The sequence below is a fragment of the Rhinopithecus roxellana genome, chromosome 2 (assembly GCF_007565055.1).
Source record: "Rhinopithecus roxellana isolate Shanxi Qingling chromosome 2, ASM756505v1, whole genome shotgun sequence".
Taxonomy (NCBI): domain Eukaryota; kingdom Metazoa; phylum Chordata; class Mammalia; order Primates; family Cercopithecidae; genus Rhinopithecus; species Rhinopithecus roxellana.
This window is the reverse complement of record NC_044550.1, coordinates 105,630,633-105,649,098: the sequence shown is the minus strand read 5'-3', so window position 1 is coordinate 105,649,098 and position 18,466 is coordinate 105,630,633. Positions and strand designations below refer to the sequence as shown.

The window sequence follows — 18,466 nt, the reverse complement described above, 5'->3', positions numbered from 1 at the left end:
TCCAACCTGGGCAACAAAGGGAGACCCTGTCTCAAAAAAAAAAAAAGCCCCCGCTGTGAATGTAAGACAAGTCATATAACTAGAGTTTGTTTTCTCATCTGTAAATGGGGCAGGAACTGACGTCCGCCTCACAGGGTCATGTGTTGAAAATGTTGAGAATGGTGTCTGGCATGAAGCAGGTGCCATTAGAACAACTAGTCTCATGTTTCTTTCTGTTAAAGATCCTATTTTTTGCAGTGGGGGTGACTGGTAGAGTCTTATGAATAAATGTTAAGATTTCCAGGTCAGGTGCGGTGGCTCATGCTTGTAATCCCAGCGCTTTGGGAGGCCGAGGCAGGTGAATCACAGGGTCAGGAGTTCAAGACCAGCCTGGCCAAGATGGTGAAACTCCATTTCTACTAAAAATACAAAAATTAGCCGGGCGTGGTGGCAGGCACCTGTAATCCCAGCTACGTGGGAGGCTGAGGCAGAAAATTGCTTGAATCTGCGGGGAGGAAGTTGCGGTGAGCCAAGATGGCGCCACTGCACTCCAGCCTGGATGACAGAGAGACTGTCTCAAAAAAAAAAGATTTTCCTAAGAAAAGCAAAAAGTGGATTTTCTCATTATGGAAGTTGTGTGCACTTGTAGTCCCAGCTACTTGGGAAGCTGAGACAGGAGGACCTCTTGAGCCTAGGAGTTCAAGGCCAGCCTGGGCAACATAGCAAGACTCTGTCTCTACAAAAAAAAAGCAAACAACAAAAAAACAAAACAAAACAACAAAACAAAAAACAAACAGATGAGGAAACAACGTGTATATACTTAAGCATCTGTTTCCCTATAAAATACAAGTTTAATGTGGGATGATGATTTATTTCTTTTTTTTTGAGACAGAGTCTTGCTCTGTCGCCCAGGCTGGAGTGCAGTGGCCGGACCTCAGCTCACTGCAAGCTCCACCTCCCGAGTTCATGCCATTCTCCTGCCTCAGCCTCCCGAGCAGCTGGGACTACAGGCGCCCGCCAACACGCCAGGCTAGTTTTTTGTATTTTTTAGTAGAGACGGGGTTTCACCGTGTTAGCCAGGATGGTCTCGATCTCCTGACCTTGTGATCCACCCGTCTCAGCCTCCCAAAGTGCTGGGATTACAGGCTTGAGCCACCGCGCCCGGCCTGATTTATTTCTTAATATACTGGGTGTATTACACCACCTAGAACTTAAAGGATTTTTAATAATTCCTGCAGACTTAAGTGACAGGCGTCTCAAAGGGGATCATATGATAGAAGCAAGACACAGAACAAGTGACCTTGGCTTTCAAGGGTTTTTCTAAATTAATCTGCCATTATTCTTTACCAATATTAAATCCTATACACATGGCAGTAATTCAAATTATTCATCTCTAATAATCTCAAACCCCAGAATCTGCATTAGAATGAGGGAAGAAGCTAGACTCTAACTCCTTTTTTGTTTTTTGAGATGGAGTCTCACTCTTGTCACCCAGGCTGGAGTGCAGTGGTGTGATCTCAGCTCATTGCAACCTCTGCCTTCCAAGCTCGAGTGATTCTCCTGCCTCAGTCTCCCAAGTAGCTGGGAATACAGGCGCCCACCACCATGCTTGGCTAAATTTTGTATTTTTAGTAGAGATGGGGGTTTCACCATGTTGGCCAGGCTGGTATCGAACTCCTGACCTCAGGTGATCCACCCACCTCAGCCTCCCAAAGTGCTGAGATTACAGGCATAAGCCACCATGCCTGGCCTTAGACTATAACTCCTAAATGTCAACCAAGAGTTTAAATTCTTATTTGTCTTGTTTGTTTGAACTACTTTTCAAAGTTTCCTGCCCAGGCTCCCCAACTTACACAGTTTCTTTTTGACTTCCCCCTCCTCCACCTTTTTTTTTTTTTTTTAAATCTCTTTAAGAGACAAGTACATAAAGCACCCAGCAGAAAGCCTGAATCAAGGAAATTTTTATCGTTTAACGTTTATTAAAGCAAGGGGATGAACAATATAACCTTTATTCTCCAGAAACAAACAAAATACCTCCCCCTAAATCCTCAGGGAAGCTACCTAGATGGACGCTCTTAGAGAGCGCCTCCCAGTGGCCAACCTGGGCAACTGGTTGAGAGTGGCTGGGTTCAGCACCCCCGGAAACCTGTGGGGTCCAGTTCCCGGAGCCTTCCCCACACATCTGGCTCCATGTCTTGCTGCGTAATGTTAAAGGCGAATATTGTCAAGCTGAATTGGGTCTTTAAATATTTCCAAGATAACAAGAGTGTTGCGACTTTTTTTTTTGTTTGTAATATTTTGACTCACCATCAATCAGATTTCGTATTTTATTTCTGAAATATTCAGTTAGTTTTCTCACTCCTAAATAGTAGCTTATCTCTTCAGTCGAAATACGTGTTAGCCCTTAAAGGTCCAGGTCAAATGCCATTTCTCCAAGAAGTTTTTTATAATTGTTCCAACAAGAATGTCATGTTCCCGCCACTAAAATGCCAAAGCAGTTAATTAATTTAAATTCTACCACTCTCAAGGCACACGTCTTTTCGTTTTGTAGATTTTTCTTCTTCTTTTGCACATATATCTTCTGTTCCCAAAGAAGAGAAATAATGTTTAGTCACTTTCAGCACTGAGCTCATTGCTGTCTGTATAATAGAGGTGCAATATCTATTCGATAAATAAATAAAAGCTTCCATTGAAATTGCAGACTACTAAAAAATTTTATTATATCACAGCTGAAACCAATGTTCAGAGACAATTTTATCCTTAAAGCTGAGGAAAATTGCTTCATTAATTGGCTTACTCCAAGTCACACCTCACATTTCTTAGCTCCTACTCCATTCTCCAATATTTCTTTTTTTTTTTTTTTTTTTTTTTTTTTTTTTCTGAGACGGAGTCTCGCTCTGTCGCCCAGGCTGGAGTGCAGTGGCCGGATCTCAGCTCACTGCAAGCTCCGCCTCCCGGGTTTACGCCATTCTCCTGCCTCAGCCTCCCGAGTAGCTGGGATTACAGGCGCCCGCCACCTCGCCCAGCTAGTTTTTTGTATTTTTTTTTAGTAGAGACGGGGTTTCACCGTGTTCGCCAGGATGGTCTCGATCTCCTGACCTCGTGATCCGCCCGTCTCGGCCTCCCAAAGTGCTGGGATTACAGGCTTGAGCCACCGTGCCCGGCCTCTCCAATATTTCTTTACTGAAAAAACTGCTGACAAATTATTTAGAGTGTGTGTGTGTGTGTGTGTGTGTGTGTGTGTGTGTGTGCATTTGGAGACAGGGTCTTGCTGTGTCACCCAGGGTGGAATGAAGTAACAATCAGCTCACTGCAGCCTTGAATTCCTGAGCTCAAGAGATCCTTGTGCCTCAGCCTCCCAAGTAGCTGGGACTCAAGCCTGTAATCCCAGCAGTTTGGGAGGCCGAGGTGGGTGGATCAGAAGGTCAGGAGTTCGAGACCAGCCTGGCCAAGATGGTGAAACCCTGTCTCTACTAAAAATAAAAAATTAGCCGGGTGCAGTGGCACGCACCTGTAGTCCCAGCTACTCGGGAGGCTGAGGCAGGAGAATCCCTTGAACCCGGGAGGTGGAGGTTGCAGTGAGCCGAGATCACACCACTGCACTCTAGCCTGGGTGACAGAGCGAGACTCCATCTCAAAAAAAAAAAAAAAAAAAAAAAAATCCGTCTAAAAAAAAAGCTATTATTTTAAGTATACATTCATGGAAGTCCTCTCCCTAATTTCAGAGTATTTGTTTGACACCTGTTGCAAATTCTCTTTCCTAGAAATATATAAATAAATAAGGTGAAAAAAGCAATAGAAAAGGAAATAATATGAGTAGAAATTCATATTTAGAGGGGAAAAAATAGACACGCCCCCTTTCCCCCAACATACACACACACATGTATCCTGTATTTATCTACCTGGAATATACTTTGGTGTAAGTTGCGAGGTAGAGATCAACTGAATTTATTTCTCCAGATGACTCCCCGACTTTCCCTGAACTGTGCTGAGTAACCTGTCTTTTCCAGACTGGTATGAAATGACAGATGTATAGATGACCTTTGAACAACGTGGGTTTGAACTCCTCAACATGGACACTTATACATGGATTTTTCTCAATAAAAGTTACACCAAGAATGCTTGCCTCTCCTGCCCAGCCTTCCACTTCCTCTACCTGCCTGGCCTCTGCCACCCCTGAGACAGCAAGGCCAGCCCTCCTGCCCTCACCTCCTCCTCCTCAGCCTACTCAACGTGGTAACCGCAAGGGTGAAGACCTTTATGATGATCCACTTCCACTTAGTAAATAGATTTTCTCGTAATAACATTTTCTTTTCTCTAGCTTATTTGATAAGAATAAAATAATACATGTAACACAAAAATATATTAATTGACTGTTTCTGTTATTGATAAGGCTTTTGGTCAACAGTAGCCTATTAGTAGTTATGTTCTGGGAAAGGTAAAGATAATTTTTGGGCCGGGCGCGGTGGCTCAAGCCTGTAATCCCAGCACTTTGGGAGGCCGAGACGGGCGGATCACGAGGTCAGGAGATCGAGACCATCTCTGGCTAACACGGTGAAACCCCGTCTCTACTACAAAAAAAAAAAAAAAAAAAAAAGCTAGCCGGGCGAGGTGGCGGCGCCTGTAGTCCCAGCTACTCGGGAGGCTGAGGCAGGAGAATGGCGTGAACCCGGGAGGCGGAGCTTGCAGTGAGCTGAGATCTGGCCACTGCACTCCAGCCTGAGTGACAGAGCGAGACTCCGTCTCAAAAAAAAAAAAAAAAAAAAAAAAAAAGATAATTTTTGACTGTGTGAGGGGTCAGCATCTGTAACCCCTGCATTGCTCAAGGGTCAACTGTAGTTTCTTTTTGTTTGAAATCTCGCTCAGTGCCCAGGCTGGAGTGCCCCGGTGATCGTGTCTAACTGCCGGCCTTCTCTCCTGGGTTCAAGTGATTCTCGTGCCTCAGCCCCGAGTAGCTGGGATTACAGGCACCCGCCACCACACCCAGCTAATTTTTGTATTTTTGTAGAGACGCGGTTTCACCGTGTTGGCCAGGCTGGTCTTGAATTCCTGACCTCAGATGATCCACCTGCCTTGGCCTTCCAAAGCGCTGGGATTACTGGCGTAAGTCACTGGGCCCGGTTAACTTTATTTTTATTTATTTATTTATTTATTTTTGAGACGGAGTCTTGCTCTGCCACCCAGGCTGGAGTGCAGTGGCCGGATCTCAGCTCACTGCAAGCTCCGCCTCCCGGGTTCACGCCATTCTCCTGTCTCAGCCTCCCGAGTAGCTGGGACTACAGGTGCCCGCCTCATCGCCCGGCTAGTTTTTTGTATTTTTTAGTAGAGATGGGGTTTCACCGTATTAGCCAGGATGGTCTCGATCTCCTGACCTCATGATCCGCCCGTCTCGGCCTCCCAAAGTGCTGGGATTACAGGCTTGAGCCACCGCGCCCGGCCAACTTTATTTTTTAAAACCAGGCTTTCAAGCAATGTATTTTTCAAATAAGCTCCCATCTAGTCCACTGCCTCATCAACAAGCCCTTACTAACTATATCTATAAAGTTCCTTGTTTTCTGCATGTGCCAACCCTGATGGCCTCTGGGTGATAGTTGATAGTTGTGACTGTGACCCTCTTGGGGTCTCCCTAGCATCACCCTCTCAGGAGAGAAAGGCCAGAGAAGAAGCTGCTTGAGTTGTTGATCTCCGAAGCCGTGTCTGGTAGTGCGACTGGGTCATATATTTTGGGAAGGCTGGTCTGCTCTATGAATGCATTTCATCTATGAATTAAGCCCAGGTAATATGTTTAGAAAGACGGTAAGGAAGTCTGCCTTCCCAAGAGTGAATGTGGCCAGTGATTTCAGATACCTGTCACACCATCACTCCATCGTGACAGCTGTCTGACTTCCTTCTGACAGCAATTGGACAATGTTCATTTTATCGAGAAAACTGGAAATTTTCACCCACTCACCAGTCAATAAGTGAGACTCAGTATAGTGTGTTGACAAAATAGAAAAACTGGGAGGTAGGCGCTCCAGTTTCCTGTCCTAATCTGGCCTATGTAGTAAGTAAGTATCAGGGGACGAATTCAACTTATTCGAGCCTCAGTTTTCTTCAGTATCTGTGGAAGGTAGTTGGACTATAAGATCTCTTGACTTCCAGCTAAATGTAAGACTATATGATTCCATAATAACATAGTTCCTCTATTCATTTGTAACTCATTTAGAGAAAAATCGAGCCGTATGCAAAGAATTCTTGTAGTCACCAATGAATAGCACACGGTCATTGTGTTATGATGCTTATAAAATAAAACAATTTATCCAGAAGAGGGAAGCGGGATGGATCAGATTGGTGTGACTTGAAGACAGACTATGCCAGCCTCACTATTCCAAATTGGAATACTGGCTCTGTGATGTGCTGTAACTGTATTGTGAGGCTTATTCTCATGATTTTGGTAATTGGTAAAGACTCCTCCTGGGGTTGTGTTGGAATAACACACTGAATGGAGGTGCTGGCTAGTTCATAAACTCTTTTTCTAGTGGTGGTAGTTAGTGTTATCATAGACTTTTTTTTTTTTCTTCTTTGAGATGGAGTCTTTCTCTCTCTCCCAAGCTGGAGTGCAGTGGCGGGATCTTGGCTCACTGCAACCTCCATCTCTTGGGTTCAAGTGATTCTCCTGCCTCAGCCTCCCAAGTAGCTGGGATTGCAGGTGTGCAACACCACGTCCGGTAATTTTAATTTTTAATTGTTTCTTTTGAGACAGAGTTTCGCTTTTGTCGCCCAGGCTGGAGTGCAATGGCTCAATCTTGCCTCACCCCAACCTCCGCCTCCTGGGTTCAAGCAATTCTTCTGTCTCAGCCTCCTGACTAGCTGGGATTACAGGCATGCGCCACCACGCCTGGCTAATTTTGTATTTTTAGTAGAGACAGGGTTTCTCCGTGTTGGCCAGGCTGGCCTCGAACTCCTGACCTGCCTGCCTCAGCCTCCCAAAGTGCTGGGATTACAGGCATGAGCCATAGTACCCGGCCTAATTTTCATATTTCTAGTAGATATGGAGTTTCACCATGTTGGCCAGGCTGGTCTTGAACTCCTGACCTCGAGTGTTGCACCCACCTCGGCCTCCCAAAGTGCTGGGATTACAGACGTGAGCCACCACGCCCGGCCAACCTTTTTTTTTTTTTTTTGCAAGTCTTACTTAAGACTGACTCATAGCAATATTCTGAAGCTGTGACAAGTTAGTATCCTGGAAGCTATCTCGGCAGCGGTTTCACGACGCCACCCTGATGCCACCTCTCTTCCACTTTACAGTAGTGTAACTTTCGCTCTGTTTGTTTTTTTTTTTAATAGCTTAAATTCTCATCCTAGTAATTCACGTACGCTTTACGAAGGATGTATATAGGATTTAAACATTTTGCATTCATGATTTCAGAAAGGTGAGTTTTGACTCGGAGAAAGGAAGGTGAGGAAAAAACATTCTCAGCCAGAAAACTCTCTTTTCCCAAAGTTCAAGGTAAGAAAACATCTAACATCCTCTTGGAGGTAAGTGGAAGAGAAGCGGCAGTCGGAGCCTTGAAAGTCAGAAACCAATGAATGGAACAACCTGAGTAATGGACCCAACCCCCGGAAGGTGGCCGAGCCGGAGAGTGAGGGACGGAAACAGAAACCTGGCGTGATGGTGATGGGGGGGCTCAAACTCTCTAGCATTTGAGGAAGAGCTTTTGAGGCGCCACTTCCCGGCGTGCAGCCAGCGGAAGGCGAGTCAGGACGGGAGCTGACTCCCTAGCAGGGGACACAGTGAATCTGTGGCATTTGGCCCCAATCTCGGTGTTCACTGTGCACAGTCTCTACACTAGGTGTTTATTTTTTCATATGTCTGTTTTTTTTTTTTTTTTTTTTTGAGACGGAGTCTCGCTCTGTCGCCCAGGCTGGAGTGCAGTGGCCGGATCTCAGCTCACTGCAAGCTCCGCCTCCTGGGTTTATGTCATTCTCCTGCCTCAGCCTCCCGAGTAGCTGGGACTACAGGCGCCGCCACCTTACCCGGCTAGTTTTTTGTATTTTTTGGTAGAGATGGGGTTTCACCGTGTTAGCCAGAATGGTCTCGATCTCCTGACCTCATGATCCGCCCGCCTTGGCCTCCCAAAGTGCTGGGATTATAGGCTTGTATTTTTTCATATGTCTATAAAAAAGTCTGCACACTTCATTTCTGTCCAGTAAGAACTGATAGAGAATCAGGGATTTGAAAGGACCTAGTCTGGAAATTTTCAATGGGTGGAAATAAGTGAGCAAAATTACATTCATACTAAAGTATAATTCTTTCCATCTGCTCCATAGTGGGATAGCCTCTTGAGGCAACTTCCAATTACAATGTCATTTTAGATGCTTTCCATGGTGGCAGATGGGTGAGGACTAGGGTCTGCAGCGAAGAATAATAAACGCAGCTCTGGCGCTCCATGGTGCTTCTAACACCAAGGAATACTCCAGTGGAAGCGTTCTCATTTTGTTGGGATGAATAAAATAAAATAGAAGTACACAGTACCCAATAAAGGACCAGAAAGCTTAAGCTTTGGTCAAGCAGAACAAAGGGCTAATGAGAAAAGGACGATGTATTACAGTTTTCTTCTTTCAGTTCAAAACTAGGTTTTATTAGTGGAGTTTCCCAAAAGATTTGGACCAAATTTCCAATTCAGATTATTATTAGATATCATCAAAACTCAAGTCTCTTTACTGGTGTACACCAAATCACCCACACTTCCAGCCTAAAACCCACGTGTTCACATGCTTCCACAGTGCTGTTTATGGACGATAACCAATTCTCGAAATGGTAATCCTGTTAGAAGCCAGAGCCCTCGGCCTCTAGCATGTGTGCTTTGCACAGAGATAAGTCTCAAAGTTTGGGGCTGGTGAGGAGCCCAGTGTACAAGAGTTCCACATTAAGTCATAATTGGCTTTGTGTTGGGCAGTGGATGTCAGTTGGTGAAATCAGGCACAGAAGAGATAAGGGTTTCTTGTAATAACAACATAGCAACACGTCACCCACGTGTTACTCAAAACTGTAGGACTGCAGGGAGGGCTCTGCTAATCCCAGAACAGAGGTGTGACCTTGCCCCATGTCCGGCCTCGAGAAAATGTCTACAGCAGATTTGATGGAGAATCTCAGGGAAGAACTCACCTGTTTCATCTGCTTGGACTATTTTAGCAGCCCCGTGACCACCGAGTGTGGGCACAGCTTTTGTCTGGTGTGTCTCCTCCGGAGCTGGGAGGAACATAATACACCTTTATCTTGTCCTGAGTGCTGGAGGACCTTGGAGGGCCCGCATTTCCAGCCCAACGAGCGTCTGGGGAGGCTGGCCAGCATCGCCCGGCAGCTCCGGTCCCAGGTGCTGCAGAGCGAGGATGAGCAGGGCAGCTACGGGAGGATGCCTGCTGCTGCCAAGGCGCTCTCCGATGACGAGCAGAGTGGAAGCGTCTTCGCAGTCCAGAGCCATGGTGTAAACAGAGTGCATCTCTCCAGCGAGGCTGAGGAGCATCACAGGGTAAGACAGCTGCTCAGCATGAACCCCAGGACTCATCACAGGCTCCCCCCGTTAGCTTTTGTGACATCCTCTGTGGGGGACGGTCAGGAGTGCCCATCTGAGCACCACATCACAAACCAGTGTGGGTCCCGCTTACACTCCCCTTTCTTTTTCTTTTCTTTTTTTTTTTTTTTTTGAGATGGAGTCTTGCTCTGTCGCCCAGGCTGGCGAGAAGTGGCATGATCTCAGCTCACTGCAACCTCCGCCTCCTGGGTTCAAGTGATTCTCCTGTCTCAGCCTCCCAAGTAGCTGGGACTACAGGTGCCCGCCACCACGCCTGGCTAATTTTTTGTATTTTTAATAGAGATGGGGTTTCACCATGTTGGCCAGGCTGGCCTTGAACTACTGACCTCAAGTGATCCGCCTGCCTCGGCCTCCCAAAGTGCTGCGATTACGGGCGTGAGCCACCGTGTCCGGCCTGCCCTTTGTTTCAGAGGCCTAGTACTGTGCTGTTACCGGTCTTCAAAGCCCCTTCATGACCTGGTACTCTGCTCATTTGCCACAAAGGGTTTGTTTCTATTGCAGGAGAAACTTCAGGAAATCCTGAATCTTTTGTGTATCAGGAGAAAGGAAGCTCAGGCTGTACTAGCCCACGAGAAGGAGAGAGTGAAACTGTGCCAGGTCGGTGTCTGTCTGACTTTTGGTGCTTGTATATGACCCCATGAGGGGGACTAAAGGGAAATTTAGTGAAATATCAGGAAAAAAAAAAAAGACAAATTTTTCCAGTCTCACCCCTAAAATATGCGGTTTCCTTACACTGGACTGCCTTCTTCTGATTGTCTTCGTTGGAATCTCAAGGCTCAGCTCCAATTCCCCCGCTCTAGGCAGACTCCTTTGTGCAGCTAGACAGTGCTGTGGCTTCCTCTATGATAGCTCTGATAGAATTATTTAAAACATAAGTGATACTTATAGACACATAACAGAAGATGGAAAGCAATTTAAAAAACAAGTATCTCAAAAGCATTGAGGGAAAAATGCAAATTAAAAAGAAATAAAGAGAAAGAGATATAAAAGCAAAATAGTGGTTTAGATGAGACCTGGCAAGTCCTCAAGGTTGGTCGCAGACATGGATCTGAGCTCTGCGGCAGTCAAAGCATTGGAATTCTTTTTTTTTTTTTTTTTTTTGGAGATTTTTGGAGATGGAGTTTCACTGTCGCCCAGGCTGGAGTGCAGTGGTGCGATCCCGGCTCACTGCAACCGCCACCTCCCAGGTTCAAGCGATTCTCCTGCCTTAGCCTTCTGAGTAGCTGGGATGACAGGCATGTGCCACCACACCCAGCTAGCTTTGTATATTCGTAGAGATGTGTTTTTACCATGTTAGCCAGGCTGATCTCGAACTCCTGACCTCAGGTGATCCACGTGTCTCGGTCTCCCAAAGTGCTGGGATCCCAGGCGTGAGCCACCATGCTTGGCCATAGACCTTGAATTCTTCAGTGAGAGTATTTGCCATATATATTTCTATTCCTTTATGGTTATCTGACACCTATTTTCACTAAATAAATATTTATTGAATAAATGAAAACGCATTTTTCATAATTTTTCTTAATTTTGTTTTATTTGTGTCATAGTCCTGATCACTCCCTGTCATACTTCTTGTTTTCGGTTTTCTCCACTAGAACGACAGCCTCCTGGGAATGGAGATTTTGGTTTTGTTCACTATTGTATCTACAGTGCACATACCTCTGAAAACATCAACCTCTACACCCAGCACATCAATAGAATATCTGTGTTATATTCTGTGTTATATGTTGGGGTTCAGGAGTTGCTGCCATGAAACTCTAGGACTTGGCCGGGCGCGGTGGCTCACACCTGTAATCCCAGCACTTTGGGAGGCCAAGGACGGTGGGTCACCAGGTCAAGACACTGAGAAAATTCTGGCCAACATGGGGAAATAAATTTTGTCTTTACTAAAAATACAAAAATCAGCCGGGCGTGGTGGTGGGCGCCTGTAGTCCCGGGTGCTTGGGAGGCTGAGGCAGGAGAATGGCGTGAACCCAGGAGGCGGAGCTTGCAGTGAGCTGAGATCCGGCCACTGCACTCCAGCCTGGGCGACAGAGGGAGACTCTGTCTCAAAAAAAAAAGACAAAAAAAGAAACACTAGGACTTGTAAGGATTAAAAATCTACAGACAGGGGCATTTCTCTTAATCACTTTATCTTGTGTGTGTGTGTGTGTGTGTGTGTGTGTGCGTGTGTGTGTGTATGTGTGTGTGTGTGTATGTGTATGTGTGTTTTGGCAGGAAGAAACAAAGACTTGCAAACAGGTTGTTGTGTCAGAATACATGAAAATGCACCAGTTCCTGAAGGAAGAGGAGCAGCTGCAACTCCAGCTACTAGAACAGGAAGAGAGAGAGAACATGAGGAAACTGAGGAACAACGAGATCAAATTGACCCAGCAAATCAGAGGCCTGAGCAAAATGATCGGACAGATGGAGTCCTCCAGTCAAAGCTCGGCTTTAGAATCTCTTGAGGTGACAGTAACATTCACGAGAGTCATGGGAAAATTGTAGTAACTCATAGTACTTCAAGCCATAGGAAATAATGTTTTCTTTATTTATCTTAAAAACTAAGTTCTGGTCCAAAAGTAGTTTTCCTAAAGAATTGACATTCTATATGTCAATAAAGCCTTATAGAAGAGAGAGAGAAAAAAAAAAAATCCAGAGGAATGCTTATCCCAAACAAGCCTGACAGTGGCTTCAATTTCTTCTGTACCTGCCTCTCTGCAACCTCAGCTTTGTTAATTTTTTTTCTAGTTTATTAATGTGTATTTACTATGTGCTGGGCAGATTAAATTTAATCTTCACAAAGATCTGATGAAGATAAGTACCATTATGATGTGAACTATAGGTCTACATGACTGTCATCTACAGGATGGGTTAATAGCAGCACTGATTTAATCATTCACACCTGTGGTCTCAGGCGATCTGCCCACCTGATAGTTAATAGATGGGAGAGCCCCACTGTTCCGTGCAGGGAGCTCCTATTTCTCACCACCTTTGGTCTACTGCCTTTCTAGGCTACTGCATTCTTCAGGACCTTCTTTTTTTTTTTTTTTTTTTTTTTTTTTTTTGAGACAGAGTCTCACACTGTCACCTAGGCTGGAGTGCAGTGGTGCCGTCTCGGCTCACTGAAACCTACGCCTTCTGGGTTCAAGCGATTCTCCTGCCTCAGCCTCCTAAGTAGCTGGGATTACAGGCATGCGCCACCACGCCCGGCTAATTTTTGTATTTTTGGTAGAGACGGGGTTTCACAATGTTGGCCAGGATGGTCTCGATCTCTTGACCTTGTGATCCACCCACCTCGGCCTCGCAAAGTGCTGGGATGACAGGCGTGAGCCACCGGCCTGGCCATGGACTTTCTTAAACATAAACCATGTGATCCAACCCCAGCTTCAGGTCTATTTGTAGACTGGTTCCACAGAATGCTACTATTTAACTGAGGGCCTTCCAAACACACCACCCCAACCCGACACAGGCTTGGTTAGCCTCAGTTGTCACCAGCCCATTTTCCTTTGTTATCTCTGTCTCTCACTGGATGGTCAATGAGACCAGCAAGTTGGCTTGTTTGCAGAACGGGTTCCCCGGACAAAGTGATGACATGAGAAAAAGAAAAGGACCAAGTATTCTCTAGTCATTGTGAGAAACACCTGGTGTTCACCACGGCACACCCCATCTCTCTGCTCTGTGTGCTCCCACTCATGCGTGCTTCATGGGAAGCAGATTCTGTGAGCTTTGCAAGGACTGCATGCAACATGAATTTCGTCCATGTTATGATCAGAGCGCAGAGTGCTAACTTCTTTCTTTTTTACCCTTAGGAAGTGAGAGGAGCCCTGGAAAGGTAGGCTTTCATTCTGTGTTCAGTTATGCAAGCTGTGGGGAAGGGGTGCTGATGGCCAGTTTGGAGTGGGGAGCGGAGATCTGCGCTGTTGCTGGGGGAGAAATGAGGTGGACTCTCCAGCGGGACCAGGTCACACGATCTGTGCTGAGGAGTAAACCTGTCTGCTGTCTTGCAGGAGCGAGCCACTCTTGCTTCAGTGTCCGGAGGCCACCACCACAGAGCTGAGTCTGTGCCGCATCACAGGAATGAAGGAAATGCTAAGAAAATTCAGCAGTAAGTCAGCCTGATGTGTTAGCCCTCCCGGGCTCGTAGAATTAACTTCAGCATACGTTCTTCCAGTGTCATTCACTGTCTGACACTAGGCTCCTGGTAAAGGAATCTGGGCCAGCAAGGAACATCAGGGAGGGCTGGGGCCACAGACTGTCTCTGAGTGTGAGCAGAGAGAAGCAGTGAGACTTGACTTAGGCTTTATCTGGCTTTGTTTTCTGTGTAAGAAGTCCTGGTCCTTCCCTTTTATTTATTTATTTTTTTTTTTGAGACGGAGTCTTGCTCTGTCGCCCAGGCTGGAGTGCAGTGGTGAGATCTCGGCTCACTGCAAGCTCTGCCTCCCGGGTTCACGTCATTCTCCTGCCTCAACCTCCCAAGTAGCTGGGACTACAGACACCCACCACTACGCCTGGCTAAGTTTTTGTATTTTTAGTAGAGACGGGGTTTCACTATGTTAGCCAGGATGGTCTCGATCTCCTGACCTCGTGATCTGCCCACCTCGGCCTCCCAAAGTGCTGGGATTACAGGTATGAGCCACCGCGCCCGGCCAATCCTGGTCCTTTCTTTGTTGGTTTTGTCATTGTTGTTTCCATCCCTACCTTGCACATGCAGACACACCCCCCCCCATGCAGGGGCGTCTACGTTTCTAGCTCTGTTCCCGTTAGGATAAAAGCTGACTTAAATTCTGCAATCCCAGCAAGGGCGCATTCAACGAACTGTCCTTGTAGAATGCTCCAGATGTTTAGTCTGGCTAACACCCAGAGACGTCAGGATTAGTTCTCAGCTTTTATCTTGTGGACAGTCTGACCTTCAGAGGAAGGTCTAATGAGCTTTGAACTCCAGAGTGTTGAATAAAGCCCTGCCATGGGCCCGGCACTGTGCTGTTGGGCTGTGTCCTTACTTACAATGATAAATAAGGCAGATTTTGCCTTTGCTTTTGTAGAATTTTCAATGAAATTGAGGAGACAGGCATTAATCACACAGATAATTAGTTATGGTGGGATCTGGTATATACATAAAAGCATGAAATGGTATGAGTGGGGCCGGGCACGGTGGCTCATGCTTGTAATCCCAGCACTTTGGGAGGCCAGGAGGGCGGATCGCTTGAAGTCAGGATTTCGAGACCAGCCTGGCCAACATGGCAAAACCCTGTCTCTACTAAAAATACAAAAAAAATTAGGTTTGTGTGATGGTGGGCATCTGTAATCCCAGCTACTCGGAGGTCCGAGGCAGGAGAATCACTTGAATCCAGGAGGCAGAGGTTGCAGTGAGCCAAGATTGCACCACTGTACTCCAGCCTGGGCAACAAGAGAGAATCTCCGTCTCAAAAAAAAAAAAAAAAAAAAAAAAAAAAGGAATGATTGGGGCACCTGATCGTGTCTGGACAGTGAGTGAAAGTTGGAGTCCTCGACCGGGCACAGTGGCCCACGCCTGTAACCCCAGCACTTTGGGAGGCTGAGGCGGGTGGGTCACCCGAGGTCGGGAGTTTGAGACCAGCCTGGCCAGGATGATGAAACCCCATCTCTACTAAAAATACAAAAAAACTAGCGGGGCATGGTGGCGGACACTTGTAATCCCAGCTACTCGGGAGGCTGAGGCAGGAGAATCGCTTAAATCTGGGAGGTGGAGGTTGCAATGAGTCAAAATCGCACCACTGCACTCCAACCTGAGCAACAAGAGTGAAACTCTGTCTCAGAAAAAAAATAAATAAATAAAGGAGGCCCCGTATGTGACTGTCGGTTCACAGCGTGTGTGTGCTTCATCAGATGGTCCCCGGGTGCTGCCCTGAACTCACAGGAAGCTGCATTTGTCATGACGTAATGAAAAAAGCTGATCAGGGATTGTGATTCGAACACTCAGTAACTGTATAATCTTGGTGAAGTTTCCTAACCTTTGTGAACCTGTTTTCTGTTTTGTAAAAATGATAAAAGAATGCTTGCAGTGATTAAATGAGATAATGTATAGAAAATGTTGGGCACATTAGAAGTTCAGCCAAAAGTAAGTGCTATTTTCTCTCCTACCCAAATTGAAGAACCAGAACCTACCATGGCTAATATGAATGCAAACAACCAAGGGTATCCCTGTGTGGATACACAGTTCAGAGCTCTAAAGATGTCCTGTAAACAGAGCATTCCACTCACAGGGATTCTCCTCCCCACACCAGGCAGGCTAAAGCTCCTTCTCCACGAGGCTCTTCTCTCTCTCCATTTGGAGCTTCATGCTATGTGTTGTGGAACAGTGAAAGAGGAACTCAGAAATTTTGTTCTAAACCAAATACTTTTTCTTTTTTTTTGAGGCTGAGTCTTGCTCTGTCACCCAGGTTGGAGTGCAGTGATGTCATCTTGGCTCACTGCAGCCTCCACATCCTGGGTTCAAGCAATTCTCATGCCTCAGCCTCCTGAGTAGCTGGGATTACAGGTACATGCCACCACGCCTGGCTATGTTTTGTATTTTTAGTACAGACGGGGTTTCACCATGTTGGCCAGGCTGGTCTTGAACTCCTGATCTTGTGATCTGCCCACCTCGCCCTCCCAAAGTGCTGCATTACAGGCGTGAGCCACCGCGCTCGGGCCCAAATGACATTTAAAAAACCAGGACTAAATACTAAGAATTCAATGTAAATCTCACATACGTAAGAGGTTTTTCAAGCACGCCCAAGGGAAATTTCTTCTTTCCTCCTCTTGCAGCGGAGATAACGCTGGACCCAGCCACAGCCAATGCCTATCTCGTGTTGTCCGAGGATCTGAAGAGTGTGAAATACGGCGGAAGCAGACAGCAGCTGCCCGACAACCCGGAGAGATTCGACCAGTCCGCGACCGTGCTGGGCGCTCAGATCTTCACCAGTGGGAGACACTACTGGGAGGTGGAGGTGGGAAACAAGGCCGAGTGGGAGGTGGGCATCTGCAAGGACTCGGTGAGCCGGAAGGGGAATCTCCCCAAGCCGCCTGGGGACCTGTTCTCACTGATCGGTTTAAAAATCGGAGACGATTACAGCCTCTGGGTCTCGTCCCCTCTGAAGGGTCAGCACGTCAGAGAGCCTGTGTGTAAGGTCGGTGTCTTCCTGGACTATGAGTCTGGACACATAGCATTCTACAACGGGACGGATGAGTCCCTCATCTACAGCTTCCCGCCGGCTTCTTTCCAAGAGGCCCTCAGGCCCATCTTTTCCCCCTGCCTCCCAAATGAGGGGACAAACACAGACCCTCTCACCATCTGCTCACTCAACAGCCGCGCCTGAGGGCCGTGCCCTGAGCCTTCACAGCGGGCGATGTCCCAGACCAAGACATAACTATTAAGATGATGAAGGCATCGGCAGTATTAATGTCAGGTGATCTGAAATAAACTCCCCTACCCCCACCCCACCCCCAAGAGTTTCCATTAACTTGATCCCACTATGAACAGCCAAATTACACGATCGACTTCAACCCCAACAGAAGAGAGCTGATCATATTCTGTGTCGTTAACTAAACGTCTTCTCTAGGCTACCCCATGTATGTGCTGGTCGCTCAACTACTGAGACCCTATTACCATGAATCCTACTGCCATAGGCCGGATTTTATAAATAGATGTCACTTTTTCAAGTGTATTTAATTATTTGACTCTGAAAAACTGTGCTGTTCGAATGTGTCTTTGTCCTCCGTGCAGAGCTCTGCAGGCTGGAGTAACTCAAATCCATCTGGGAAACTGAGGCACGGGCACATTTTCCAGGGCAGGTGAAGGGGCTCAGGCCTCATCCTTCTCCCAAAAGCCATTTTCCTTCCCATCCCACAAGCCTGCAGTGTTTGTACTCAGGAAGGCTTATATATACTTACATACATAAGTATATTTCAGAACACTGCAAATATTTGTGTGAATATCGTCATATCATTCACGTTTCCATAATCACAAGAGGCTGGAACCTTCCGTTAATATGTTAAAAGGTGACAGAGTAAAGTCTCTATTCAGTAAATATATCATGGCAAGGGGTGCCAAGAGACTATACTGCACTGTATATAAGGTTCTTTTCTGGGCTTTTGCGATGTTCTGTGAGCAGAAGGCTTTCAATCTCTGGAAGGCCAAAGAGCCTACCCTCCTCTTACCTCAAAACGTCAGGACAGGCCAGGCACGGTGGCTCACGCCTGTAATCCCAGCACTTTGGGAGGCTGAGGCGGGTGGATCACCCGAGGTCGGGAGTTTGAGATTAGCCTGACCAACGTGGAGAAACCCCATCTCTACTAAAAATATAAAAATTAGCTGGATTTGGTGGCACATGCCTGTAATCTCAGCTACTCAGGAGGCTGAGGCAGCAGAATCGCCTGAACCTGGGAGACAGATGTTGTAGTAAGCAGAGATCGCTCCATTGCATTCCAGCCTGGGCAACAAGAATGAAACTCCATCTCAAAAAAAAAAAAAAAAAAAGTCAGGGTTTGTTAGGAAGGTGTGGTGGCTGAGGGGAACTCTTTTGGCTGGTGGTCTGCATGAGGCTCGCTATCTTTAGTGATCTGTCCCTGCAGGTGTTTGTTGTTTGTTTGTTTGTTTTAAGATGGAGTCTTGCTCTGTCACCCAGGCTGGAGTGCAACGGAGCGATCTCAGCTCACTGCAACCTCCGCCTCCGGGGTTCAAGCAATTCTCCTGCCTCAGCCTCCCAAGTAGCTGGGATTACCGGCACTCGCCACCATGCCCAGCTAATTTTTCTATTTTTAGTAGAGACGGGGTTTCACTACGTTGGCCAGGGTGATCTTGATCTCCTGACCGCCTGCCTCGGCCTCCCAAAGTGTTGGGATTACAGGCGTGAGCCACCATGCCCGGCCTTATTTAATTTATTTTTTAAAGTTATTATTTTTGAGATGGAATT

The 18,466-nt window shown here is 46.6% G+C and overlaps 1 protein-coding gene across 1 annotated transcript; it reads left to right on the top strand.

The window, feature by feature from the left end:
* The first annotated feature begins 8,949 nt into the window (after positions 1 to 8,949).
* TRIML1 (tripartite motif family like 1) lies at positions 8,950 to 17,235 on the top strand. The gene is made up of 6 exons (XM_010385738.2): positions 8,950 to 9,491; positions 10,056 to 10,151; positions 11,769 to 11,999; positions 13,343 to 13,365; positions 13,541 to 13,638; positions 16,320 to 17,235. Exons 1-6 carry the CDS (start codon positions 9,066 to 9,068, stop codon positions 16,868 to 16,870), a joined length of 1,425 nt encoding a protein of 474 aa, XP_010384040.1. The 5' UTR covers positions 8,950 to 9,065; the 3' UTR covers positions 16,871 to 17,235.
* The last annotated feature ends 1,231 nt before the right edge of the window (positions 17,236 to 18,466 follow it).

What these genes read in the sequence shown, in the direction of transcription:
- TRIML1 (XM_010385738.2), top strand. Translation starts at nt 9,066, where the DNA reads ATGTCCGGCCTCGAGAAAATGTCTACAGCAGATTTGATGGAGAATCTC. An exon ending in AGGCTGAGGAGCATCACAGG is followed by an intron (nt 9,492 to 10,055) that starts GTAAGACAGCTG and finishes TTTCTATTGCAG; the next exon opens with GAGAAACTTCAGGAAATCCT. An exon ending in CGGCTTTAGAATCTCTTGAG is followed by an intron (nt 12,000 to 13,342) that starts GTGACAGTAACA and finishes TTTTACCCTTAG; the next exon opens with GAAGTGAGAGGAGCCCTGGA.